General features: G+C 44.6%; 1 protein-coding gene across 10 annotated transcripts in view; it reads left to right on the forward strand.

Moving 5' to 3' along the window:
* LOC133409333 (dedicator of cytokinesis protein 3-like) overlaps window positions 1-26562 on the forward strand; it is a 55564-nt gene extending 29002 nt beyond the window's left edge. For 7 of the 10 annotated variants that reach the window (XM_061689203.1, XM_061689207.1, XM_061689210.1 and 4 more), the window contains 25 exons: window positions 13-113; window positions 8746-8804; window positions 8876-9024; window positions 11011-11096; window positions 11216-11242; window positions 11528-11623; window positions 11777-11837; window positions 11906-11999; window positions 12073-12221; window positions 12345-12431; window positions 12568-12672; window positions 12859-13000; window positions 13115-13281; window positions 13468-13554; window positions 15556-15738; window positions 15937-16020; window positions 16129-16245; window positions 16605-16684; window positions 18288-18351; window positions 21062-21143; window positions 21234-21331; window positions 23373-23448; window positions 23535-23657; window positions 24046-24131; window positions 24460-26562. In XM_061689203.1, coding sequence (XP_061545187.1) covers window positions 13-113; window positions 8746-8804; window positions 8876-9024; window positions 11011-11096; window positions 11216-11242; window positions 11528-11623; window positions 11777-11837; window positions 11906-11999; window positions 12073-12221; window positions 12345-12431; window positions 12568-12672; window positions 12859-13000; window positions 13115-13281; window positions 13468-13554; window positions 15556-15738; window positions 15937-16020; window positions 16129-16245; window positions 16605-16684; window positions 18288-18351; window positions 21062-21143; window positions 21234-21331; window positions 23373-23448; window positions 23535-23657; window positions 24046-24131; window positions 24460-24858 — 2802 coding nt within the window. In that variant the 3' untranslated portion in view covers window positions 24859-26562. The remainder of the gene's footprint in view (window positions 1-12; window positions 114-8745; window positions 8805-8875; window positions 9025-11010; window positions 11097-11215; window positions 11243-11527; window positions 11624-11776; window positions 11838-11905; window positions 12000-12072; window positions 12222-12344; window positions 12432-12567; window positions 12673-12858; window positions 13001-13114; window positions 13282-13467; window positions 13555-15555; window positions 15739-15936; window positions 16021-16128; window positions 16246-16604; window positions 16685-18287; window positions 18352-21061; window positions 21144-21233; window positions 21332-23372; window positions 23449-23534; window positions 23658-24045; window positions 24132-24459) is intronic. The other 3 variants (XM_061689211.1, XM_061689212.1, XM_061689213.1) reach the window with 3 other exon arrangements.
* The last annotated feature ends 696 nt before the right edge of the window (window positions 26563-27258 follow it).

Raw genomic sequence — 27258 nt, forward strand, 5'->3', positions numbered from 1 at the left:
TTCTGTGCGCAGGTGTGGAGCTCCTACTTCAGTCTAGCAGTTTTATACATCAACCAGCCCAGTTTGCAATTGGAGAACATGAGTCCATCAAAAAGGAAGAAGATATTTGACAAGTAAGGAAGCTTCTGTGACCTCATGTCCGCGTGTGAAAGGTCGTTGCTTCAAGTTGTACCCAGAAAATGAAGTCATCATCATTTTCAAGCAACACATCTGCTTGCTAACACTCAACCACCTCGTTTGCTCATTTCTGTTTCTATAGAGCAAGAGGACGAGAGCTATGTATGTTTTCCATATGGTTCTGATTCTGTACTGCACATGCACTGGACTTATATAGCGCTTTATCTACAACCCCAATTCCAATGAAGTTGGGACGTTGTGTTAAACATACAAAAAACAGAATACAATGATTTGCAAATCATGTTCAACTTATATTTAATTGAATACACTACAAAGACAAGATATTTATTGTTCAAACTGATAAACTTTGTTTTTAGCAAATAATCAGAATCAGAATCAGAATCAGAATCATCTTTATTTGCCAAGTATGTCCAAAACACACAAGGAATTTGTCTCCGGTAGTTGGAGCCGCTCTAGTACAACAAACAGTCAATTTACAGAACACTTTGGGGACATAAAGACATTGACAAAAAACAATTGTGCAAAAAGATGCAGAGTCCTCTAGCACTTAGAGCAGTTCGAACGACTAATATTGCAATAGTCCGGTGCAATGACCATTGTGCAAAGGGCGCTGAGACTTCAAGGAGTGTATGCGGTTTAAAGTGACAAGTAGTGCGATCATCTGGGACAATGTCGGTTGTGCAAATGTTACAGATACTCCTCAATCAGTGTGCAAATGGAGCAGATGCTACTCTGGCATGAGTGGCCAGTATATGCAAATAGTGCAGCATGGCGAGACAACTACAGTGAGTGCACAAGTAATAAATAATTGGCCCCACAGAAATGTGACAACGAACTCAAGTCAAAAAATTGCCAGCTTGTTGTAATGGAATTATAGGTTAGGTGTTTAAGAAGTTGATCGCAAGAGGGAAGAAGCTGTTGGAATGTCTACTAGTTCTAGTTAGCGTTGATCGGTAGCGCCTACCTGAGGGAAGGAGCTGGAAGAGCCGGTGACCGGGGTGCAGACGGTCCGAGAGGATTTTGCACGCCCTTGTCTTAGTTCTGGCAGCGTGCAAGTCCTCAATGGTGGGTAGGGGGTTACCGACAATCCTTTCAGCAGTTTTGATTGTCCGTTGCAGTCGGAGCTTGTCCTTTTTTGTAGCAGCACCAAACCAGACTGTGATGGAAGAACACAGGACCGATTCGATGACCGCTGTGTAGAACTGTCTCAGCAGCTCCGGTGGCAGGCCGTGCTTTCTCAGAAGCCGCAGGAAGTACATCCTCTGCTGGGCCTTTTTGAGGACGGAGTTGATGTTGTTCGCCCACTTCAGGTCCTGAGAGATTGTAATTCCCAGGAACTTGAAGGTCTCGACGGTTGACACAAGGCAGCTGGACAACGTGAGGGGCAGCTGTGGCGAAGGATGCCTCCTGAAGTCCACGATCATCTCTACCGTCTTGAGCGTGTTCAGCTCCAGGTTGTGTCGCCCGCACCACAGCTCCAGCCGCTCCGCTTCCTGTCGATATGCAGACTCGTCACCGTCCTTGATGAGGCCGATGACAGTGGTGTCATCTGCAAACTTCAGGAGCTCGACAGTCGGGTTCGCTGAGGTGCAGTCGTTCGTGTAGAGAGAGAAGAGCAGCGGAGAGAGGACACAACCTTGGGGCGCCCCAGTGCTGATGCTGCGTGTGGATGAGGTGGCCTCCCCCAGCCTGACCTGCTGTGTCCTGCCCGTCAGAAAGCTGTAAATCCACTGGCAGATGGCAGGTGAGACGCTGAGCTGGAGAAGCTTGGTTGAAAGGAGTTCAGGGATGATGGTGTTGAACGCTGAGCTGAAGTCCACGAACAGGATCCTCACGTAGGTCCCTGCACTGTCGAGGAATTAGAATTTTTTTAGAATTTTATGGCTGCAACACGTTCCAAAAAAGCTGGGACAGGGTCATGTTTACCACTGTGTTACATCACCTTTTCTTTTAACAACATTCAATAAACGTTTGGGAACTGAGGACACTAATTGTTGAAGCTTTGGAGGTGGAATTCTTTCACATTCTTGCTTGATGTACAGCTTCAATTGTTCAACAGTCGGGGGTCTCCATTGTCTCCATTTTACGCTTCATAATGCGCCACACATTTTCAATGGGAGACAGGTGTGGACTGCAGGCAGGCCAGTCTCGTACCCGCACTCTTTTACTACGAAGCCACGCTGTTGTAACACGTGCAGAATGTGGTTTGGCATTGTCTTGCTGAAATAAGCAGGGGCGTCCACGAAAAAGACGTTGCTTGGATTGCAGCGTATGTTTCTCCAAAACCTGTATGTACCTTTCAGCATTAATGGTGCCTTCACAGATGTGCAAGTTACCCATGCCATTGGCACTAACACAGATCCATACCATCACAGATGCTGGCTTTTGAACTTTGCGTCCATAACAGTCCGGTTGGTTCTTTTCCTCTTTGGCCCGGAGGACATGACGTCCACAATTTCCTAAAAAATTTGAAATGTGGACTCGTCGGACCACAGAACACTTTTCCATTTTGCATCAGTCCATCTTAGATGAGCTCGGGCCCAAAGAAGCCGGCAGCCTTTCTGGGTGTTGTTGATAAATGGCTATTGCTTTGCATAGTAGAGTTTCAAGTTGCACTTACGGATGTAGCGCCGAACTGTATATACTGACATTGGTTTTCTGAAGTGTTCCTGAGCCCATGTGGTGATATCCTTTACACATTGATGTCGGTTTTTGATGCAGCGGCGCCCGAGGGATCGAAGGTCACGGGCATTCAGTGTCGGTTTTCGGCCTTGCCGCTTACATGCAGTGATTTCTCCAGATTCTCTGAACCTTTTCAGAATCAGAATCGGAATCAGAATCATCTTTATTTGCCAAGTATGTCCAAAACACACAAGGAATTTGTCTCCGGTAGTTGGAGCCGCTCTAGTACAACAGACAGTCAATTTACAGAACACTTTGGGGACATAAAGACATTGACAAAAAACAATTGTGCAAAAAGATGCAGAGTCCTCGAGCACTTAGAGCAGTTCGAACGACTAATATTGCAATAGTCCGGTGCAATGACCATGGTGCAAAGGGCGCTGAGACTTCAAGGAGTGTCTGCGGGTTAAAGTGACGAGTAGTGCGATCATCTGGGACAATTGTTGGTTGTGCAAATGTTACAGATACTCCTCAATCAGTGTGCAAATGGAGCAGATGCTACTCTGGCATGAGTGGGCAGTATATGCAAATAGTGCAGCATGGCGAGACAACTACAGTGAGTGCATGAGTAATACATAATTGGCCCCACAGAAATGTGACAACGAACTCAAGTCAAAAAATTGCCAGCTTGTTGTCATGGAATTATAGGTTAGGTGTTTAAGAAGTTGATCGCAAGAGGGAAGAAGCTGTTGGAATGTCTACTAGTTCTAGTTTGCGTTGATCGGTAGCGCCTACCTGAGGGAAGGAGCTGGAAGAGCTGGTGACCGGGGTGCAGACGGTCCGAGAGGATTTTGCACGCCCTTGTCTTAGTTCTGGCAGCGTGCAAGCCCTCAATGGTGGGTAGGGGGGTACCGACAATCCTTTCAGCAGTTTTGATTGTCCGTTGGAGTCGGAGTTTGTCCTTTTTTGTAGCAGCACCAAACCAGACTGTGATGGAAGAACACAGGACTGATTCGATGACCGCTGTGTAGAACTGTCTCAGCAGCTCCGGTGGCAGGCCGTGCTTTCTCAGAAGCCGCAGGAAGTACATCCTCTGCTGGGCCTTTTTGAGGACGGAGTTGATGTTGTTCGCCCACTTCAGGTCCTGAGCGATTGTAATTCCCAGGAACTTGAAGGTCTCGACGGTTGACACAAGGCAGCTGGACAACGTGAGGGGCAGCTGTGGCTGCCTCCTGAAGTCCACGATCATCTCTACCGTCTCGAGCGTGTTCAGCTCCAGGTTGTGTCGGCCGCACCACAGCTCCAGCCGCTCCGCTTCCTGTCGATATGCAGACTCGTCACCGTCCTTGATGAGGCCGATGACAGTGGTGTCATCTGCAAACTTCAGGAGCTTGACAGTCGGGTTCACTGAGGTGTAGAGAGAGAAGAGCAACGGAGAGAGGACACAACCTTGGGGCGCTCCAGTGCTGATGCTGCGTGTGGATGAGGTGGCCTGCCCCAGCCTGACCTGCTGTGTCCTGCCCGTCAGAAAGCTGTAAATCCACTGGCAGATGGCAGGTGAGACGCTGAGCTGGAAAAGCTTGGTTGAAAGGAGTTCAGGGATGATGGTGTTGAACGCTGAGCTGAAGTCCACGAACAGGATCCTCGCGTAGGTCCCTGCACTGTCGAGGTGTTCTAGGATGAAGTGCAGTCCCATGTTGACTGCATCATCCGCAGACCTGTTCGCTTGGTAGGCAAACTGCAGGGGGTCCAGCAGGGGACCTGTGACACTCTTGAGGTGGTCCAGCACGAGACGTTCAAAGGACTTCATGACCACAGATGTCAAAGCGACAGGCCTGTAGTCATTCAGACCAGAGATTGCAGGTTTCTTGGGGACTGGAATGATGGTGGCGCGTTTGAAACAAGATGGAACTTCGCACATTTCCAAAGATCTGTTAAAGATCTGAGTGAAGACTGGAGCGAGCTGGTCCGCGCAGACTTTGAGGCAGGATGGGGACACATGGTCCGGTCCTGTCGCTTTGTTAATCTTCTGTTGTTTGAAGATGCGTCTCAGATCCTGTTCATGGATGGTTAACGCAGAAGTCAGAGGTGTGGTTGTGGTCGCGGGTGCGGCCGGGTGGGTGTGTGGAGTGAAACTGTCCTTTTCAAATCTGCAATAGAAGGTATTGAAGTCGTTGGCTAGTGTGCTATTGTTCTCAGCTTGGGGGGATCGTCGCTTGTAATTAGTCAGCGATTGGAATGCACGCCAGACTGATTTAGAGTCGTTGGCGCTAAACTGTTTTTCCAACTTTGCTGCATAGATCCTCTTTGCAATGTTAATTTCTTTAGTAAGCTGGTTTCTAGCTCGATTATACAGGGCCCTATCCCCGCTCTGATATGCATCTTCCTTAGCTTGGCGAAGCTGCTTAAGTTTAGCAGTGAACCACGGCTTGTTGTTGTTGAATGTCCGAAATGATTTTGTTGGTACACAAACCTCTTCACAGAAACTGATATAGGATGTGACAGTGTCCGTATATTCATCCAGGCTGCCAGCTGAATTTTCAAAGACACTCCAGTCTGTGCAGTCTAAACAGCTTTGAAGTTCCATCTTTGCTTCATTGGTCCACTTTTTGACTGTTTTCACTGTAGGCTTCGCACATTTAAGTTCTTGCTTGTACGTCGGTATTAAGTGAATTAAGCAGTGATCGGACGAGCCCAGGGCTGCACGAGGTATAGCACGGTATGCGTTTTTTACCGTAGTGTAGCAGTGGTCTAAAGTATTATTTTCCCTGGTAGGACAGTCGATGTGCTGCTTGTATTTAGGGAGTTCGTGGTTGAGTTTAGCTTTGTTAAAGTCCCCGAGAATAACGAGGGGTGAGTCAGGGTGTTTTTTTTCAATTTCGTTGACTTGTTCGGCGAGCGTTAGCAATGCGGCGTTCGTGTTAGCTTGCGGTGTAATATAGACTCCAGCCAGTATAAACGATGCAAACTCACGTGGCAAGTAAAAGGGTTTACAGTTCAAAAACAGCGACTCCAAATGCGGGCTGCAGTGTGTGCTGAGCACCGTGACGTCCGTACACCATTTTTCGTTTATATGGAGGCATATCCCGCCGCCCTTCGTTTTCCCCGATGATTCCATGTCGCGGTCCGCTCGATGAATGTTGAAGCCGGGAAGCATGACGGCGCCATCGGGTACGGCGTCGCAAAGCCAGGTCTCCGTGAAGCACATGGCCGCGGAACGTCCGAAGTCTTCACTGGTCTTTAACAGAAGATGAAGCTCGTCCATTTTGTTGGGTAGGGAGCGTACATTCGCGAGGTGGATCGACGGGAACGCCAATCTGTGTCCTCTCTTGCGGAGTTTCACCTGAATGCCGGCTCGTTTTCCTCTGTGGCGCCGCTTCCGCATCCATGCGCCGAAAACCGCGGACGCCGCTCCGGTGAGTAACTCGGGGAAAAAACTGAGCGGATTTTCGAAAGTTGGTGACAGAAAGTCCGGAGTAGCCTCCTTGATGTTTAGCAGGTCTCCCCTTGTGTAAGTGAGTCGTGTAAGGTCTCCAAAGACGGACGAAAAACACAAAAACAAAGACAATACTAGAGAGCGCGTTACCGAGGCGACCACACTGGTAGGCGCCATCTTGGATAGCCATTTTGATGATATTATGGACCGTAGGTGATGAAATCCCGAAATTCCTTGCAATTGTACGTTGAGGAACATTGTCCTTAAACTGTTGGACTATTTTGTCACGCACTTGTTCACAAAGAGGTGAACCTCGCCCCATCTTTGCTTGTGAATGACTGAGCAATTGAGGGAAGCTCCTTTTCTCCCCAATCATGGCACCCACCTGTTCCCAATGAGCCTGTTCACATGTGGGATGTTCCAAACACGTGTTTGATGAGCATTCCTCAACTTTTCTTTTTTGCCACGTCCCAGCTTTTTTGGAACGTGTTGCAGCCATAAAATTCTAAGTACGTGATTATTTTCTAAAAACAATAAAGTATATCAGTTTGAACATGAAATATCTTGTCTTTGTAGTGTATTCAATTAAATATAGGTTGAACATGATTTGCAAATCATTGTATTCTGTTTTCATTTATGTTTAACACAACGTCCCAACTTCATTGGAATTGGGGTTGTACACCATCACAGTGCCTGAAGCGCTTTACAAAGCCTCACATTCACATTCATACACTAATGGGCGACTGCTGGCCTGCAAGGCGCTGCCAGGTCCACTGGGAGCAATTTAGAGTTCAGTGTCTTGCCCAAGGACACTTCGACACGCGGACAGTCATAGCCCCCCCATCGGTCACTGGGCGACCCGCTCTACCTACTGAGCCCCAATTCTGACCCAAACACAAGCAATATTGTGACATCCGAAGACTTTTTTTTGGCTGCTACAGTGTGCAACATCCATGATAAGGTTAAAGACCCTGTAAACTGACCCCAAACAAATGTATTGTAAATTTAACACACCACTGCGTGTTGTTATCAAGTCTGGCAAATCTGAATGACTAAATAAAGGTCTGTAATATCTGTTGAAATTCACCAGGTCGTTGGCGGAATTGTGCCCGCCTGTTGCGCACTCGGAGGTGATCACAGCAGCACGGCGCATCTGTTACCCTAGATGATTTTTTTTTTTTTTTTTCCTACGCCTCCTCGACTTTGCACTGGTGGTTACAAGCACTGGTGGGCGGGCGTTGGGCAGTGGAGGCGCTGAGACAGACACACTGGTGCTCAAATAGTACATAACACTTCAGGGAAGATAGTTTTTCCAGTTGTAGTAGGGTTAGCTTGTTGGCCAACTGCACGCTTTAGTGGTAGGTTTGTTCTTATCATTAAGGAAGTGGCAATTGCACTGAATAACCACAGCTAATATGAGGGTGCTGAGGTACTTATATAGTGGGGAAGGGACGACTTATGGCCGGAATGTACGTCCAAACCCAAATGTGTACTTGGGCTTGCTTTTAGCCTCGCCCAAAACATCCAGACAACTGAGGGGTGAGTTTAACCCTATATTTGAACAATTCAGTACCACAATGTTTTCAGTCTTTGCAATGTTTTCAGCACTTACTGTATCTTCAAACATATTTCTTGTGTTTAGAAACAAAACACCAAAATGATATTGTTCCAACAAAGTTTATTGTCCCTTGCTTGTCTTTCTTGAGCATAACAAGGCGCAGCGGGATCAAAATCAAATGAAGGTGGCAGTGTGAATGGGACTGCTTGTCTGTCTCTTTGTGCTCTGTGATTGACTGGCAACCAATCCTGGTTGTAGCCTGTCTTTGTCCTGAAGCCTGTGAAGACTCCAATTCTCGATAAGCGCTATAGAGAATGGATGATAAGCCTGTCAAGTCCACCTGGAGTCCCAATTGCTGAAACCAAGCAATGACAATATGTGACACCAGGTTCATTAAGTATATAAGGTATTTTTCCAGGATGCTGCTTAGAGAATATTAGGACACCCACACTAGTTTTTGTCTGTGAAAATGGACCACTCTATGTTATGAAAAGACACGTGCACACACACACTTGCAGTACAGACGTCCTGATAACATTCAGGCTAAGAACAGCTACGAACCGGTTTGATAAAGAGGGGCTGCCCAGCGAAGGAAGATGTCACTATTATCTGAAAAGAATAGTCACTCATCTTCTGGGTCCCACAAGAGACGGAAGAGAGTCCAGCGCACGCACTGTATTTTGAGACAATACTTCCTTCTTCCTTCGCTGGGAAGCCCCTCCTTATCAAACTTGTTCTTGCCTGTTGTTAGCATGAATGTTACAGCATATCTGTAGTGCAAGTGTGTGTGTTCGTAACATAGTTTGGTCAGCTTTCACAAACAAAAGTGAGTGTGTGTGTGTGTGTGTTCTGTAAGCAGCAGCATGAGAATATACCTTATAACTACAATGCAAGTCAGACATCTTATTGAATTACTGGTATTGTTAATGTGAGCTCAAACATAAAATGTTTAATAAAATGAAAACATTTATGATATGAAATGTAACTTCAGGTATGGAGACATGAGGGTGATGATGACGTACGAACTCTTCAGCATGTGGCAGAACCTGAGTAAGAACCCACCCCACAACCTAAATCTAAGACTTCAAGTATCACTTCAAAAAGTCTTCCATGTGCTTCAGGTGAAAGCAAAATTCATTTTATTCCCGGGATGATTGGTCCATTTTTGGGAGTCACGTTGGTCCCTCAGGTGGAGGTCCGAAATATCATGATACCGATCTTCCATGACATGATGGACTGGGAGCAACGCAAAAATGGAAACTTCAAACAGGTTTGTTCTTGCTACAGATGGACCTCTCACTTTTTCTTTGCGACAACACGGTCACAAGCTTCTTTAGCAATGAGGCGCATAGTCACAAGTTTCCTGAGCAACAAAACATGTTCAAATGCTTTGTAACTGTTCCCAAAGGTTTTCTTCTGGTTCGAAATACTTGACGAGTCCACCAATATTCAACAACTTTTATTCTTCTCATCCACCAGAATCTGAATAATCTTTATTTGCCAAGTATGTCAGAAACACACTAGGAATTTGTCTCCGGGAGTTGGAGCCGCTCTAGTACGACAACAGACAGCTATTGTGACAAAACATACTTTTAGGACATAAAAACACACTACGGGGAGTCACATAGCAGTGAAGGGTTGCCAGTAATGTGATACTGATGACATAATTGTACAAATGATACAGAGTTCTGAAGCGATTCAGAGCAGTTTGAAATGATTAATTGAGTGATAGTCTGGTGCAGTGACAATTATGCAAATGTTGCAGATAGTTCTCAAGCACATGAGTGACCGGTATTGGGCAACAACAGATATGCAAAGTGAGTGCAGGAATACTGTAGTAGTGTCTCAACAGAGATGTGCAAAATTGTCAGCATGTTACAGTGAAATTGTAAGTTAACTGTTTAAGGGGTTGATGGCAAGAGGGAAGAAGCTGTTGGAGTGCCTGCTGGTTTTGCTTTGCATTGTTGGATCGCGCCTACCTGAGGGAAGGAGCTGTAAGAGGTGGTGACCAGGATGTGGAGGGTCCGAGAGGATTTTGCATGCTCTTGTCTTAGTTCTGGGAGTGTGCAAGTCCTCAAAAGTGGGTAGGGGGGTACCAACGATTTTCTTTCACCAGCCTTGACTGTCCCTTACAGTCTGATGGATGAACACAGAACCGATTCAATGACCGCCGCCGTTGAACTGCCTCAACGGCTCCTGCTTCCTCAGAAGCTGCAGGAAGTACATCCTCTGCTGGGCCTTTTTGAGGATGGAGTTGATGTTGGTCTCCCACTTCAGGTTCTTAGAAATTGTAATTCCCAGCAACGTGAAGGTCTCAACGGTTTACACAGGGCAGTTTGACAGCTTTGGCAAAGGTTGCTTCCAGAGGTTCACGATCATTTCCAGAGTCCTGAGTATGTTCAGCTCTAGGTTATGTCGGCCGTACTAACCATCATCGGTGCAACCAATTTTCAGTGAAAAACTGTAACAAAAACATACACACACATTGTAGAATAAGTACATGCGCCACAAGGACGCCAGTTCCCCCAACCCTAACAACACATTTACCATAGTCACATACCATTTTGCCCTCTGTTAAGAAACTCTGTCGTCAGTTGATGTGCAATATTATGCTTCTGCCACAGAGAAGCGCAATGACGCATGCCTCTTTCATGTTTGCTTTCTTCTTTGTGTGACAATGAGTTCTTTGACGCTTTATTCTTTTATTACTTTTGTTTCCGCTAGGCTGATGTGACCACAGCTCCTTAATAAATTTGCAATGCATTGATAAATGTACACATTTTCTCCATCATTCATTCATCCGAATGCAACATTAAGCTGTAACAATTTAGCACACTCTGAACGGGAATTCAGAGTGTTTAGGAGAAAATGACGATCTTGGTGTATGCAGCTCACTCTGTTTTTTTTTCTTAAAATTTCTCAAGCTTTTGTCTCTTCCTTTAAGTAGCAGCTCAAGTTCTTTCATATCTTTCATCAACCAACCAACGAACTCACGATTACATAACATCTCTGCGACACGCACTGCAGCCCTCAAATAAGAACAGGGGCACTGTAATCCAAATTAATACAAAACATTTCTCAGCAAATTGCATACATCGTAACATTGCAACCATAAGCTTGTATTCATTGACAGATACATGCTTCCTTGGGAACAAGGCTGATGTTGTGACTATTGTCTTGAATAGTAAAAAGCCAAACACAGTACTGTTGTGTAGGTATGGGCTACATTTGTGGTTTTGTTGTTGTCATTGTGTAGGTGGAGGCCGAGCTGATTGATAAGCTGGACAGTCTGTTTTCAGAAGGCAAAGGCGACGAGAACTACCGAGAACTCTTCAGTCTGCTGTAAACCAAAAGTTTTGTGTGATTAGAATCCTTCATTGTGGGTCTTGAAACATACGCTAAACTCTCTTTTTGTATACTGACGCTGCTGTTGTTCATTTGCTTTGTGCTACTGTGATTAGAACTCAGCTGTTTGGACCATATCCCAGGTATGAATGAACGAACACATGCACTAACATCTATTCAATTCTCTGCCTCTCCTTAAAATCGTTTTGATCAGCAGACAAATTCAAATATATTCACAGAAAAAAAGTAAAGTCCATAAAGATGTCATTTAATTAACATTTTACTGTGGAGGCTGTAGCTCGGGAACCGGAGAGATCTGCTATGTCTGATTGATGATTGTGTACGCATGATATCAAAAGTCTACACTTAACTCACCCAAAGAGGAGAATCAAGGGTTGAATTCATCAAGTTGATTTGTCTTTTCGAAGTCTGTTGGAGAAGATCGAGCAGGAAACGTGGAGAGAGACGGGCATCTCCTTCGTTACTTCAGTCACTCGACTCATGGAACGTCTTCTGGACTACAGGTGGCACACACACACACACACACTCACACACATATATACATACAGGGTGTACTGCCAATTTATGTTAATTATTCTTTTGTTGTCAATGATTGATCTTTTGCAAGAGTGGAAATACAAAAGACAAGTCATGAGCTGTGTCGATCTTGCTTTCAGGGATTGCATAAAAGGAGATGAGCTCGAGAACAAGAAGATCGGTTGCACGGTCAATCTCTTGGTAAGATCAAAGCATCGCTAATGACAATTGATGACTCATTCCAACCTTAACGCAAAGTTGATGCACAGAACTTCTACAAATCTGAGATCAACAAAGAGGAGATGTACGTCCGCTACATCCACAAACTGTGCGACATGCATCTGCAGGCAGACAACTACACTGGTACAACGCAGACACACGCACACACACATGCGCATAGAGTACATGTGTTCATGTGCATGATGATACCCTGCAGAGGCGGCTTTCACGCTCTTGTTGTACTGGGAGTTGCTGCACTGGGACGAGCGGCCAATAAAGGATCTTCTGCATTATCCCGCTCAGTCCGAGTGGCACCGCAAGGAGGTGCTCTGCCGAAAGCTCATCCACTATTTCAACAAAGGAAAGGTAAACATTCGAATGTGGAGGTAAAAGCAGCTTCAGTAGCTCACATTATGTTTCAAGTCTATTTAAAAAGTTAAGGCTAAAGTGTGTATTTGTGTGTGCGTGTGTGTGTGTTTGTCCATGCAGTGTTGGGAGTTTGCGATTCCTCTGTGCAGAGAACTGGCCTTCCAGTATGAATCCATGTACGACTACCAGAGTCTCAGCTGGATTCGAGTGAGTATGAAAAAGACGCAACACGTTCTTCGTGCTGTTCATCACTTCAACGAGAATAAAATGTTGTTGAATGAAAAGAAAATAACTAGATAATCTGTTCCACTGTTTTTGTCTTTTTATGTGTGTTTGTTTACAGAAATTGGAGGCAGCATATTTTGATCACATCATGGAGCATCAACGTCTGGAACCGGAATTCTTCAGGGTGGGATTCTACGGCAGGAAGTTCCCCTTCTTCCTCAGGGTCAGTTGAACCTTGTTGCAATCGTATGAAATGCTCAGCATTTCAAGAAAGAAGCTCTTAGAAGAATGTATTAGTATTAGCATGTAACCTGCTCTCTGGGACTCTAGCTCATTGATAATTCATCATAAATTAAATTCCAACAAGCACAAATGTGAATTTTTCTACATTTGAATTTCTCTTCACCAGAACAAAGAGTTTGTGTGCCGTGGTCATGACTATGAAAGACTTGAGGCCTTTCAGCAAAGGATGCTGGGAGAATTTCCACAAGCCATCGCCATGCAGCACCCAAACCAGCCTGATGAAGCCATTCTGCAGTGTGATGCTCAGTGTATCCTGCCTCTCAGTGTGTGTGTGTGTGTGTGTGTGTGTGTGTGTGTGTGTGTGCGCGCGTGTGTGCACACGTGACTTATTGTGTGTGGTTTCTTTGACGAGCGCTCCCCAGACATCCAGATTTATGCCGTTACTCCAGTTCCTGAAGCTGTCAGTATCCTACAGTTGGACCAAGTCCCTGAGCAGATCAAAAGTTTTTACCGGTTCAACAACGTTCGCCGTTTCCGTTACGACCGACCTTTCCATAAAGGACCCAAAGATCGAGATAATGAGTTCAAGGTTATTTAATACATGAGAAAGCCTACCTGTTGTATTTTTCACAAAGTGCATATTCATGCTTCATTTTCTGAATACATGAAAAAAGAATTGATACTTAATCAAGTGCAAAAGTCAGCATGATCCATCACATTTTAAATTCAACCTTGCACTGATTTTGATGATGTCAATCACTTTGTTGTGTTTCAGAGTCTTTGGATTGAGAGGACAACGCTGATTCTTGCTCATCCTCTGCCTGGAATTTCACGCTGGTTTGAAGTGGAGAAGAGAGAGCTGGTGAGAAACTGAATGACTGAATGGTGGCATACGCATGTAAATGAATGGCTGTCTAGCAACAGGAAATTTGGGGTTCAAATCAAATCAAATTATATTTATATAGCACTTTTCATACATTAAAATTGCAACACAAAGTACTTTAAAGAGATAAAAACAGTCAATTAAAATAGCCAGAAATATTTTTTATAAAACACACCCGTGCCATACCCACATATAAACACAAACACACACACAACATATATTAACTAATAGTGTAGAGACATGGCAAGGGACTGAGGATCCTGGGCGAGGAGAAACAACTCTTTGGGAGTCCTCCCCATTGAACGGTGCCACAGCCTGCAGCCACGGAGGATGCCACCTAAATTCTTAAGTAGTTGTAGAGTGGAGATGTTCTTTTGGGGAACACGAGCACATTGCAGTGGGTACTTGGAAACAGACTTGGACAGGTGTCACGAAATGCATGTACCTACCGGCGTTAACGTATTCAGGATTTTAAAAAATAAAATACAAATTAACTGTAATCCGATAGTTACTGAAAAAAGATTTCATCAGATTATAGGTACATTTATTAAAAAATATTATTTTACTGGACTACATTTTCAATGCGGCGGCACGGTGACTGACTGGTTAGAGCGTCACAGTTCTGAGGACTGGGGTCCAATCCCCGGCCCCGCCTGTGTGGAGTTTGCATGTTCTCCCCGTGCCTGCGTGGGTTTTCTCCGGACACTCTGGTTTCCTCCCTCATCCCAAAAAAACATGCATGGTAGGTTAATTGAAGACTCTAAATTGCCCTTAGGTGTGAATGTGTGCGCGAATGGTTGTTTGTTTCTATGTGCCCTGCGATTGGCTGGCGACCAGTTCAGGGTACCCCGCCTCTCGCCAGAAGATGGCTGGGATAGGCTCCAGCAGCCCGTGACCCTTGTGAGGATAAAGTGGTACGGAAAATGGATGGATGGATTTTCAAGGTAACATATATATTTTATTTGAGTTAAAAAGAAGACAATGCCTGAGAATTACATGTTCAAATTAAGGAGACGCAATAAAATGATTTTCTTTCAATAATCAGTTGCGTTAAGTTCTAATTATGAAGGAGACATGGCAATGTACAGCTGTGTGTCATCTGTGTAACTGTGGAAGCTGATGATGTGTCTCCTGATAACATCCACAAGGGGAAGCATGTATAGATGAAAAATAATTGGACCTAATATTGACCTTTGGGGCACTCCACACTCAAATCCATGTGTTCTGGAGGAACACTTATCCATACCTACAAAGTAACTTCTGTCTGTGAGATGAGAGCTGAACCAGTTTTAAAAAAAAACCAAAAACAAAACAAAACAAAAAAAAGACCCAGAGAGGCCAACCAGGTTTCGGAGTCTGTTTAATAAAATGTTGTGATCTGTTGTATCGAAGGTGGCGCTGAGATCCAGTAGAACCAAGACTGTGATTGTTTTTGTGAATCTGCATTATACCTGATGTCATTGAATATAAAAAAAAGGATGTCTCGGTACTGTGGTTCTTCTTAGATCCAGATTTATATTTCTCTAAAATGTTTCTATTTAAGAAAGAATTTGTTAAACACCGGTTGTTCTCGTATTTCACCTAAAAAAGGTAGGCTGGATATAGGTCGGTAACTACTATATTTAAAATGTTGGGGTCTAAATTACTTTTATTCACAAGGAGCTTCGCCACTGCAGATTTTTAAGCAGTGGGGACGACACCCATCTGGAGAGTAATTCAAAAGATTTTAAATATTTTCCTCAATGAAACCAAAAAATGGTTTTAAGAGCGATGCCTACATCACTCTTGTTGGGTTTACTTGAGAGAAAACTCAACCGAGTGTCCTTCCATCAACCATGCCAAAACTTGGGTTAACCCTAACTGGAAAGTTACTTCCTCAATCCCCAGTGCCTCCTCCGAAGAACATCCTGTTAGTCCCAAGTCTTACATCAAGACCAAATATTTGCATCATACGCTAATCACTAACCTTAACCCTTTCAGGTGGAGGCAAGTCCGTTAGACAATGCCATCAGTGTGGTGGAGAACAAGAACCAGGAGCTGCGCACGTTGATCACTTGCTATCAGCTTAAGCCTCCGCACAACAACAACGTCAACCTTCTCAGTATGACGCTCAACGGAGTTGTCGACGCCACCGTCAATGGCGGCATCACCAGATACCAGGAGGTCGGCATTTGTCAATCTACTGCTGTTGTCAGGAGCAACACTCTCTTTTATTAACTAAGACATAGTCGTGTGTTTTTTTCTTTGTCTTTGCGATTGGAGTATATCATGTACAGTATGTGACTAGATGAAAAAATAGTAATGAGAATTGTGATGATTGTGAACTTGGTTGGTTGGTTATATTTTGTTTGTTGTTGTCAGGCTTTCTTTGACAAAGATTACATCAGCACACACCCTCAGGACAGTGACAAGATCACACAGCTGAAACATTTGATGCAGGAGCAGGTGAGAAGTTATTTTGAATTGTTTTGTTGAGTTCAATATTTCTTTTTGCTCTGTACAATATATAGCCCTCACCCAAAGTCTTGTAGGCAAATATTTGTTTTCCTTCAGGTTCACACTCTTGGAAGTGGCCTGGCGGTGCATGACAAGCTGGTGCATCCTGAAATGCGTCCGCTGCACAAGAAGCTGATGGATCAGTTCCACGTGATGAAGAGCAGCCTGAGCCATGTAAAAACTTTGTACAGGAAAAAAAAATTCACGTTCAATATGGATGTATTCTTCATCTCAGATTAACACTGTTTTACTCGACCATTTTGGTTCAAATGTTCATACGCTTGTTCTTAATGAGTACTGTATCTCCATTCAAGCAGAAAGCGAGAAGCAATAATTGTTACTTTGCTACACGACCTTTGAAAATGATTCGAATGGTCTGAGATGTTAACTTTTGCTACAAGTCATTATAAGCTGACCAGAACATGTCAAGCTCGACATCACTACGTTCACACGGGACGCTTGTGAAAAGATTGATTTTAATGTTGATTTTGTCTGCTGCTAAATCTGTTTTGTGTGATGCTGTTGAATTGCAGGGTCCGAGTGCAGGGTCCGACCAACCAAACCCCACCAGAGGGATTGTGAGTCCCGAGGGCTTCAAAAAGCATCGACACAGGTCAACAACGTTCTCATCTGGAGATTCATTGATCATATTAATTGTAGCCTTTCACCCACAACTGAGCCCTCATCAAGTCCAAACGGGTCCATTTCTTTTGGTTCAGAGTAGTGTTGCACCAAGTACTGGTACCAGTACCGAACCAACGTATTTTGAGATAAAAAATAGCATGGTGCCAGTTTTGTTTAATACCGGTACAAAAAACATGTGCGACGGCGCTCATATGGTGTCTTAAAGGGCAGTACACAAAAAGCCGACTGACTGACTGAAAATGACTTCCTGTCTCCAGAAAAATTTGAAAATGCCTTCAATTGTGAGCGTGCGGCTGTTTTGGAGGCAGGAGAATGAATTGGCTTCAAACTGCCGACTAGCTCCTGCCTCCTGCGGACACGTTAGCCACGGGGATGTAACCTTAGAGTCCGCAGGTCACGAGGCTCTGTGAGCAAAGTCAGTGTTATTTGCAGTGGATTTTCCTGTGCTGTTAGGCAAACTCAGCATTCGATGCACGTGAGAGTCAGTCTTACAAGCAGGAGATCGATAGGATCGATTAACATAGGACAACTTGGCGCGGGTGCGCACAGCATAGAATCCCAGTTTGTAGCGCTCCAACCCGAATAAAGGCGACAGTCGGTCAGAAACAATGATGGCAACTAAAATAGCGCATAAGAGTTTAATATAAAAGCTCATATCCAGCTCTAGCAATGTTCAATGGTTGTCTTGATAACCAAACTCATATTTAATAATACAATTAAGCTTACGTATTCTTCAGGTGAAATCCATTTAGTGGTACCAGGCATTAAAATGAACAGCAAATTGAAGAAACAAGGGTGGTGTAATATTTTTTTTTAATGACTATGTATCATACATATACTGCAAATAGTTATACAAATTTATTTACATAAACGGCTGGCAACCAGTTCAGGGTGTACCCCACCTCCTGCCCGATGATAGCTGGGATAGGTTCCAGCACGCCCGCGACCCTAGTGAGGTGAAGCGGTTCAGAAAATGGATGCATATTTGTCATGTACATATGATCATGCAGTCACTCATCTAGTTATTTAAAAAATGAGTAATTCCATTATAAATTTTTCAAGTTGATCAAAATTTTTTGAATGAATAAAAATAAAGTATTTGATTTTTCATTCTACTGCTTTTACTTATATTTGAGATTTTTTCCATGGTATCATTTCAGTGCCGCTTTATGCAGGTACGAGGTCAGAGGCAACAAAGTAAGAGTAAGAAAGACTAGCAAGGTGTTTGTCCAGTCATGGCCGGGCCAACATCTGTGCAATGGTAATCGATCCATTTCTCGCCACTTTCTTTCCATGACAAAAAGGTCGAAACAGTGGAAAGAGACAAGACAAACCCTTTTCCTTCATTTATTCTCACGTGGAATCATGACATTACATTTTCCTGTCAACATTTCTCATCTCTTCTGCACCTCTAATGGTGTCCATCCTCCAAGTGTATTAATATTTTCTTGTATGCTTCCTTTTGTCTCTGTCTCCTCATGGCATCCTCCTCTGATAACCTTTGAAATTATCTCCCTTTTCTCCCTCCTACTTGTCCTGACTTGGCCTCTTCTCTCTCATCACACCTTCAGTGAGGTGGAAAATGTTGGAAACTTGCTCATCCTGGCTGACAACAAAGACTTCTACGGCATTCAGGTCAGGAACTGAAATTCAGAGAAATAAAAGCAAAAACTAAATTTTGAAAATTGTGGGAATTAAATAGTTTCATATTGCTTAAACGTCAGACCTACGACGAAATACAATGCAGTATTTTCATACCTAATGTAGTGGACACTTTTACAGTGAAAATTGAAGAGTTGAAATTTAATGTCATGAATATAAGATAATGTAATGTCTACTAGCTCAGGGGTCCCCAACCACCAATACAGAGTCCACATCACTGCAGACGCTGTACCGATCCGCCTGTCGATCTCCCACACCAATTCTTCCCTCACTCGTGAACAAGATACCCCAAGATACTTGAACTCTTCCGCTTGGGCCAGGTTCACATTCCCGACCTGTAGTGGGCCCATGGTACACAGTCGTAGTACCTAACCCTAACCCTCAGAATTTGAGGTGATGTTTCGCATCATGACCATGTCAGACTCCTGTGGTTTGATGGAGCCAACAGAACTATATTATCTGCAAAAAGCAGAGATGTAGTAATGTGGGCACCAAACCGGACCCCCTCAAGGCCTAGGCAGCACCGAAAAGTTCTGTCCATAAAGGTTATGAACAGAATCGATGACAAAGGGCAGCCTTGGTGGAGTCCTAACCCTCACTGGAAACAAATCCGACTTACTGCCGGCAATGGAGACCAAACTCTGACTCTGGTCATACAGGGACTGAACAGCCAGTGTCAGGGGTCTGGTACCCCATTCTTTGAGGATGGAGTTGATGTTGGTTTCCCACTTCAGGTACTGAGAGACTGTAATTACCAGGAACTTGAAGGTCTCAACCGTTGACACGGGGCAGTTGGACAGCATGAGGGGCAGCTGTGGCGAAGAATGCTTCCTGAAGTCCACGATCATCTCTACAGTCTTGAGCATGTTCAGCGCCAGGTTGTGTCAGCCACACCAAAAATCCAGCCACTCCACTTCCTGTTGATATGCAGACTCGTCACTGTCTTTGATGAGGCCGATGGTCGTGGTGTTGTCTGCAAACTTCAGGGGTTTGACAGCCGGATGTGTTGAGGTGCAGTCGTTCGTGTAAAGAGACAAGAGCAGCGGAGAGAGACACATCCTTGGGGCACCCCGGTGCTGATGGTGCGTGTGGATGAGGTGGTGTCCACCAGCCTCATCTTCTGTGTCCTGCCCGTCAGGAAGCTGTGAATCCACCGGCAGTGGCAGGCGAGACACTGAGCTGGAGAAGCTTGGAGGATAGGAGAGGAGGATGATGGTGTTGGATGAAGACCTGAAGTCCACGAACAGGATCTTCGCATGGGCCCCCGTGCCATCGATGTGTTGTAGGATGAAGTGCATGTTGACTGCATCTTGAGATGGTTCACCACGAGGCGTTCAAAGGATTTCATGACCACAGATGTTAGGGCGACAGGCCTCTAGTTATGCAGCCCCGATATAGCTGGTTTCTTGGGGACTGATAATGGAGCACTTGAAACAGGATGATACTTCACACAGTTCCAGAGATCCATTGAAGATCTGTGTGAAGACTGGAGTGAGTTCATCCTCACAGACTTTGAGGCAGGATGGGGACACAAGGTGTGGGCCTGCTGCTGTGTTGATCTTTTGTAGTTTGAAGATATGTCTCACATCTTGTTCATGGATGGTCAACGCAAAAGTCAGCGGTGCGATGGTGGTCGGTGGTGCGGCTTTTAAAGGGTACTCAAAGATGCGTGACAAGAAAAAAAATGCTCGGATGAAAACAATTAGAATATACATTTAACAAAAAGAGGAATAAAATATGGCAGATTTACATATTAACAGCAGTTTGGAAGAGTTGGGTTTTGAGTTGGGATTTGAAGGTGTAGAGATCTGAACACTTGCGTAGGGGTTTTGGGAGCTGATACCAGAGGGTGGTAGCAGAGATGGTGACGGTTCTGTCCGTCCCATGTTCAATGCTTGGTCTGGTGAGGTGAAGAAACCGTAAAGTGGAGAAAGAAGGTTATTGTTGGAGGAGTGGAGGCTACGGTAAGGCGGTGTTTTGGTGGAGGAGGTTGCCAGAACTTGCCGGATGTGGGAGTTGAAAGTCCTTCTGACAGGGCATTCTGCCAGATGTTCCCAGCAGACCCTCACAATACGTGTGGGTCTGCCAGGTTGGACTGGCATAGTTCCTCACCATTGGAGCCAACAGACCACCAGGTGGTGATTGATTGAATGCTCTGCTTCTCTCTTCACCCGAGTGTCTAAGACAAGCAGCCGCAAGTCTGATGACACGAGCACTAAGTTGATCATTAAACTGTGGCCTAGGGTGTCCTGGTGCCGAGTGCATGTGTGGACAACCTCATGTCTAAACATCTCAGAGTTTACGTTCGTTCGTGAGATATTGTTCCACGAAGAATGCTTCGCTTCAAGGTGTATTTCAGGCTGAGCAGGGAGCAGTTCGAAAGGGTCCTGCAGAGATGTCTCGGTATATAATTTTTCTATTGCCCAAAATTCTGGATAGTGGGACACTGCAATTATTATGCCTTCCTCCATACCCTAAATGAAAATTTAACTTGGAACTCGAAAGAAAAATCGCTTTTTTCCTCAATTCCCAAATAATGTAATTGTTTCCTTTTTTTTATTTGAACTCTTTAAATGCAAATATCGCATCAAATATAAAATGGAGCTGCAAGACAAGGAGAACAAGTCAATCCTTACCATCAAAATCTTGACTTTTTAGAAATCTTTCAAATATTTGTCTGTAGGCAAACCACTGCTCCTCCAGCCTTAGCTCCACCCACTCCGCATCCTCTCACTTAATCAACTCATCTCTGTGGACACACAAAGGTAAAGACTGCAAGCAAGAAAGATTATGTGCTATTCATTGTTGCAATCTCATTACACTCTTCTTCTCCTTCTTTTTCTTTTTCATGGTAGAAAAAAGCAGAAACAACAGAGAAATGTTGATGCTCTTGCCACCGCCGCGGGAGCGTCCGAACAGCATCATGTACCAAAACTTCAGCGAGAGTGGACAGGTCAGCAGTGGTTCTCTGTATACCACAGTGTCGTCCAATATAGTAAATTACAGTAGAATACAGTCAACCCTCACTATTTGCAAGGGAAAAAGTAGATGCTCCCCCTAAAAATGTTTGTTGTCATTAGGAATGGGAGTCTAAAACAAATGAATTGGTCCAAAGTTAACTCTTAAGTACCAGCCATTTTCAGAAAAGACAACCCCTGAGTACCAGCCATTTTTGAGAATTTTTACTGATCTTTCAAGGCTTACGGGATATTGTGTTCTGTGGTTATGTACATACAGTGGGGGGGAAAAGGATTTATTCAGTCACAAATTGTGCAATTTCTCCCACTTAAAAAGATGAGCGAGGGAGGCCTGTAATTTTCATCATAGGTATATCTCACCTATGAGAGACAAAATGAGAGAAATAAAATCCAGAAAATCACATTGTCTGATTTTTAAAGAATTTATTAGCAAATTATGGTGGGAAATGGGTAACCCTTTGATCTATAGCCTTTGTTGGCAATGACAGAGGTCAAATGTTTTCTGTAAGTCTTCACAAGGTTTTCACACACTGTTGCTGTTATTTTGGCCCATTCTTCCATCCAGATCTCCTCTAGAGCAGTGATGTTTTGGGGTTGTCGCTGGGCAACACAGAGTTTCAACTACCTCCAAAGATTTTCTCTGGGGTTGAGAACTGGAGACTGGCTAGGCCACTCCAGGACCTTGAAATGCTTCTTATGAAGTCACTCCTTCGTTGGCCGGGCGGTGTGTTCGGGATCATTGTCATGCTGAATGACCCAGCCACGTTTCATCTTCAATCCCCTTGCTGATGGAAGGAGGTTTTCACTCCAAATCTCACAATACATGGCTCCATTCCTTCTTTCCTTTGCACGGATCAGTCGTCCTGGTCCCTTTGCAGAAAAACAGCCCCAAAGCATAATGTTTCCACCCCCATGCTTCACAGTAAGTATGTTGTTCTTTGCATGCAACTCAGCTTTATTTCTCCTCCAAACACGACAAGTTGAGTTTTGACCAAAAAGTTCTATTTTGGTTTCATCTGACCATATGACATTTTCCCAGTCCTCTTCTGGATCATCCAAATGCTCTTTAGGAAACTTCAGTTGGGCCTGGACATGTACTGGCTTAAGCAGGGGGACACGTCTGGCACTGCAGGATTTGAGTCCCTGGCAGTGTAGTGTGTTACTGATGGTAATAATTTTTACCACATGGGGTGAGATCTTGCGTGGAGCCCCAGATCGAGGGAGATTATCAGTGGTCTTGTATGCCTTCCATTTTCTAATAACTGCTCCCCCAGTTGATTTCTTCACACCAAGCTGTTACCTATTGCAGATTCAGTCTTCCCAGCCTGGTGCAGGTTTACAATTTAGTTTCTGGTGTCCTTTGACAGCTCTTTGGTCTTGGCCATAGTGGAGTTTGGAGTGTGACTGTTTGAGGTTTTGGACAGATGTATTTTATACTGATAACGAGTTCAAACAGGTGGCATTAATACAGGTAACGAGTGGAGGACAGAGGAGCCTCTTAAAGAAGTTACAGATCTGTGAGAGCCAGAAATCTTGCTTGTAGGTGACCAAATACTTATTTTCCACCATAATTTGCTAATAAATTCCTTAAAAATCAGACAATGTGATTTTCTAACCTGTTTTAGATTTTTTTAAATATACCTGTTCCTCTCAGATTATAACAATAGTCTCTTATCACGAACAACCTCTGTGTGGTGTGGGAAAGTAAATTGTTGTGTGTTTTATACATAAGATGTGCTGTTTTGAAGTCACAGAATTTGAGATTATTTAAAACGGATTGAATAATTCCGATTGCCTTTTTGTTGCTTGAAGACTTAGTCTTAGATTGGTATAGCAGTGCTATAAATTGATGAGAGTAGTTTACAAAGTGAAGTTGTTACTCATTATGAAGATGGCATGAAAATTAGGCTAGCTTTCAAAGAGTAATTTAATAATACATGAGCAAGTATCAAAATGTGCTTGGATTTCAGCGAATTAGTTGTTAATTACGAAATTTGCCACTCTTTACTCTTCCAGAGAGCATTTCTCCATCAGCTGATCAGTCCAGCTTGTAAACCCAGCAGCGACCCCAACCTGTCGTTCACTGAAAAAGGTTTGTAGGTAGCTTGACTGCGACTATGAGCAATGCGCCGGATTCGTTGTCAGCAAATAATTTAAAAAATTTATTTGCTCTGGCAGTTGTGAGCACGCCCAGTAGTTGGAGTTTAGACAGCGGTACCAGAGACGTCGTCACCGTTCTGCCTGCTCACATTGCTAGCATCAGGGCGCCTCCCGTTCCGCCCAGAAGTGCGCCACCACACGGTATGGCCCAAGTGCAGCGTGTGTCCTGTGAGATTGTTGATTTGAATCACACATTTTGCGATTTCTTTAACAGATGAAGTTGTTGAAATGAAATGAAATCACTCATTACAAAGTCAAACTTCGATTTGACTCCTTTATTTATGTATTTATTTTAACCTGTCCTGTTCAGCTGCATGGCCATGCAGAATGGTGGCTCCGTATGTATTTTGTGCTGGAACAATTATGGTGTGCGACGGGAGTTTGAAATTCTTCCTCTCCTCATTTTTATTTGTTTTGTCATTTTAATGTCCCCCCAACCCCCACCCAACCTAGTCTTATCATATCAACGTCATCGTCATCACCTTCCTCGGTAGTTTTCCTCATCACGTCCCGCTGTCGCCCCCTATAGGTCAATACCTGTCGATGTACTATGGCGCTTTCCACCACCAACTCAGGGACCTCCCTTGTGCTCTCCCTGTGCGCTCCCTAAGAAAGGTACTCTCACCCTCGCCCACCATTTCCTACTATCCTCACTCTCTTCCTCAGGTTTCTTTTCATCCTCCTCCCCCAAATCTTCTTCCTTTCCTCATCATCCTCCCGTGCTGGATGCATTCACACACACGATCACCATGTGTGAAAGAGTACATTAGCTTATGAATGTAGAAATATTCAAACCCTACAAAGGTTATTTCATTGCCAACTACTTTCCTAACTCTCTGACCTTTTAATCGAGATACTTTGTACACATTTGATGTTTAAAAGCATTCCTATTACCAATGAAATGAGTAGTATTGATGATGGTGATGATCAACTCTCTTTTCAGTCTCACCTGCAATGTTCACTTGCCTTGCCCACCAGCCCGGTGTCCATCCCGGATCACACTAAATCCACTCTGTCAGACGGCAACAGTACCTCAGGGGTCTTCACTCGAAGCGAAAGTAACTCAACTGACACCTCTGAGTTAGCTGGCAGCCAGGCTGAGCAGGGGGGCCACTGGGGTGACCCCCTCTCACCTTACTGGCTCATCGGCTACAACGTCTCAAATCTATGTCCGAGCCCCTCCGCGCCTCAGTTTCACTGGTTCGGCAGCTTCGGAGAAGGATCACCGCCATGCTGCCAATATCTCCACTACATCCCCACCCACTCGCCTCTCGACCGGCCCACTGAACCTCCTCCCACTCTGCCACGCAAACTTTACTTCAGAGAGGGGGGGTCTCCCTAATGAACTGCATTCTGTACCTGCACTCGTGCCATGCAGCAAGTCTCAGTCCCTCTTTGGTGCCACCAATCAGGAGCAAGGCAGAGTGGCATGGGCACATGGCATCACTCAGGAGTGACAACCAGCCAGAGGGGCGTGGGCACATGACATCACTCAGGATTGACTTGCTCACATGTGAAAAGTGACCACACTACACGAACAACTGGCCAACAGAGGCCACACCACTCACCACATCACACAAGACAACATAATAAAAAAAAGAATAAGAATGCTTTAAAGTACATGTATATCTATTTTTAGATGAGAAGGATAAATATGTAGTTAGTGATGAGTGAAGTAGTTTGGTTCTTGTGTTGGGAGAGGTGTGTTTCCATCCAGGTTCGTAAAAAAATCATAATCGGAATTTAACAGGAGCCAGCTAGACTATGCGGATGGATGTTGAGAAAACTCACTCGCCAATCCTCAAAAGAGGGTGCTGGCCACTGAGTTAGCAGGTTGGGATTTTAGCTTAGAGTCAGTGTACTTAACCCGTGGGTTTGAACCGAACCCTGGTGTGGTCGATGGCGCAGCAACCCAGAACACAATGCGGAGCAAAGTCAGACAGTTAACACTGACTGTTGTTCAAAGTTGTACATGTTCAGTAGCTCCTCTTCAGCACGGGAGATAGCATGTCGGGGTGCCCTTCTGCGCTCAGCTCAGAGATGAATGCAGCTCGATTCACGTATGGAAACCGTCCCAACGTGGGACCGGCGTCTGTAATAGCTCGCCGTGTAAAAAAACTCAAATCAGCCACCACTGCTGACCACCAATGAAGGAGGTAGATTTGCATCACCAAGTGTCACACTTTTGCCTTTGGGCAGAAACCAATTTGTATCTCTTCCTTCTAATAAACATTACAATGCAACTTTTTCTCCATCCTTTATTTCTGTCATGTATGGAGAGGAGCTGGACCAGAGAGCAGGCGAAGGCAGATAGATTATGATGAACAGTTTATTTAGGAAAGGTAATGTAGGTGGTCCTGGATGCGTTGGCAGGCAGTGGTGAGGACAGGTGGCTGGCATGGCGGCACGAATGATGTGGATCAGGAACACGGGGAAACACTGAGAACAAGGAGAGACACAGGAGTCAAAAAGAAAACTGTGAGGCAGATGTGCTAACCAGTCGTTCACCGTGCTGCTCATATATTTCCAATATATATCAAAGGATATTAAATCTATTCACCAGTCAGTCTCACTAGAGGAAATGTGAAAAAGCAATCAGCAGAGTCCAGTAGAGGGTCACAGGCCAGGGCCAAAACAGCATTCTTTCCGCACTATCCCCAGTAACGTACATTTCCTATTAATCAAACATGTCGTTTAGTTTTGTTCCATGTTTTCCTGTGTTCCATGTTTGTCGTGTCCTCATTAGGTTGTCGGGTCCACCTGTTCTCGTCTACTTTGTGTCGACCAATCAGCTCTCTCCAGCCACTCGTGTCTTGTCCAGGTGTTCCTCGTTGTCTCGTCAATTTGTTTGTATTTAGTTCCCTGGTTTCTTTCTCTTCTTGTCGGTTCATTGTCGTTGTCACATGTCTTTGCCATGTCATAGTCGCCAGTTGTCTTTATCATTGCGGTATGTCATTGTCAGGTGTCATTTTCCCTATCTATTTCGCGTCTTACTCACTGGTCATAGTTTGTTTCCAGTTTTAGCTAATAAAGTGTTTGTTTGTTACTTTGGTTTGGTTGTTATCTGTTGTGGGACTTTGTTCGGTTTTGCTTCATCCAATGTCCTTGTTTTCCTTTTTTGAAGATTAAATATTATTTTGAGACTCCCGCATTCCTGCCTTGCCTCCCTGCTTCCCTGCAATTGGGTCCACCATGTTCTTGCCTTGCGTTCCTCTCCTTCGCCCTAACCACGTACGTGACAGAATGAACCGACCAGAACAGGACCCAGCGGGAAGAACATGGCGTCACCCCGGACACCACCAAACTGCCTCCCACCGTCCTCAGTCTGCCATCCATACCTACCCTCCTCCAGTAAGCCCTATCGTTCAGTCTTTTCTGTCCTTTTCATCGGGTCCCCCCACTTGTTATTCACCATGCCCGACTATTTTACATCCACGTTTCTTTAGATTCTGATTTGGGTTAGGTGAGGGGAACCGAACCCTCCCTCTCCCAGTATAGGGGAAATAATTCCCCTTCCGGGATCGGGGGGGAGATGCACGGTCCATCCCCCTACGCCATCTCCCGTCTCAATTTCCCCATTCCTGGCGGCGTGCCTGCTGGCCCCGCCGGTCATAGTGGACCACTTTCCACTCTCCACCATTCATTTTTGTTTTAATTTTCTTTTTTATATTTCCAAATGAATTGTATAGAGTCGCCTTTGTTATTTATGTAATATTTATTATTTAAGATGTGCTATTTATTA

Source organism: Phycodurus eques, chromosome 10 (genome assembly GCF_024500275.1).
Source record: "Phycodurus eques isolate BA_2022a chromosome 10, UOR_Pequ_1.1, whole genome shotgun sequence".
Lineage (NCBI taxonomy): Eukaryota > Metazoa > Chordata > Actinopteri > Syngnathiformes > Syngnathidae > Phycodurus > Phycodurus eques.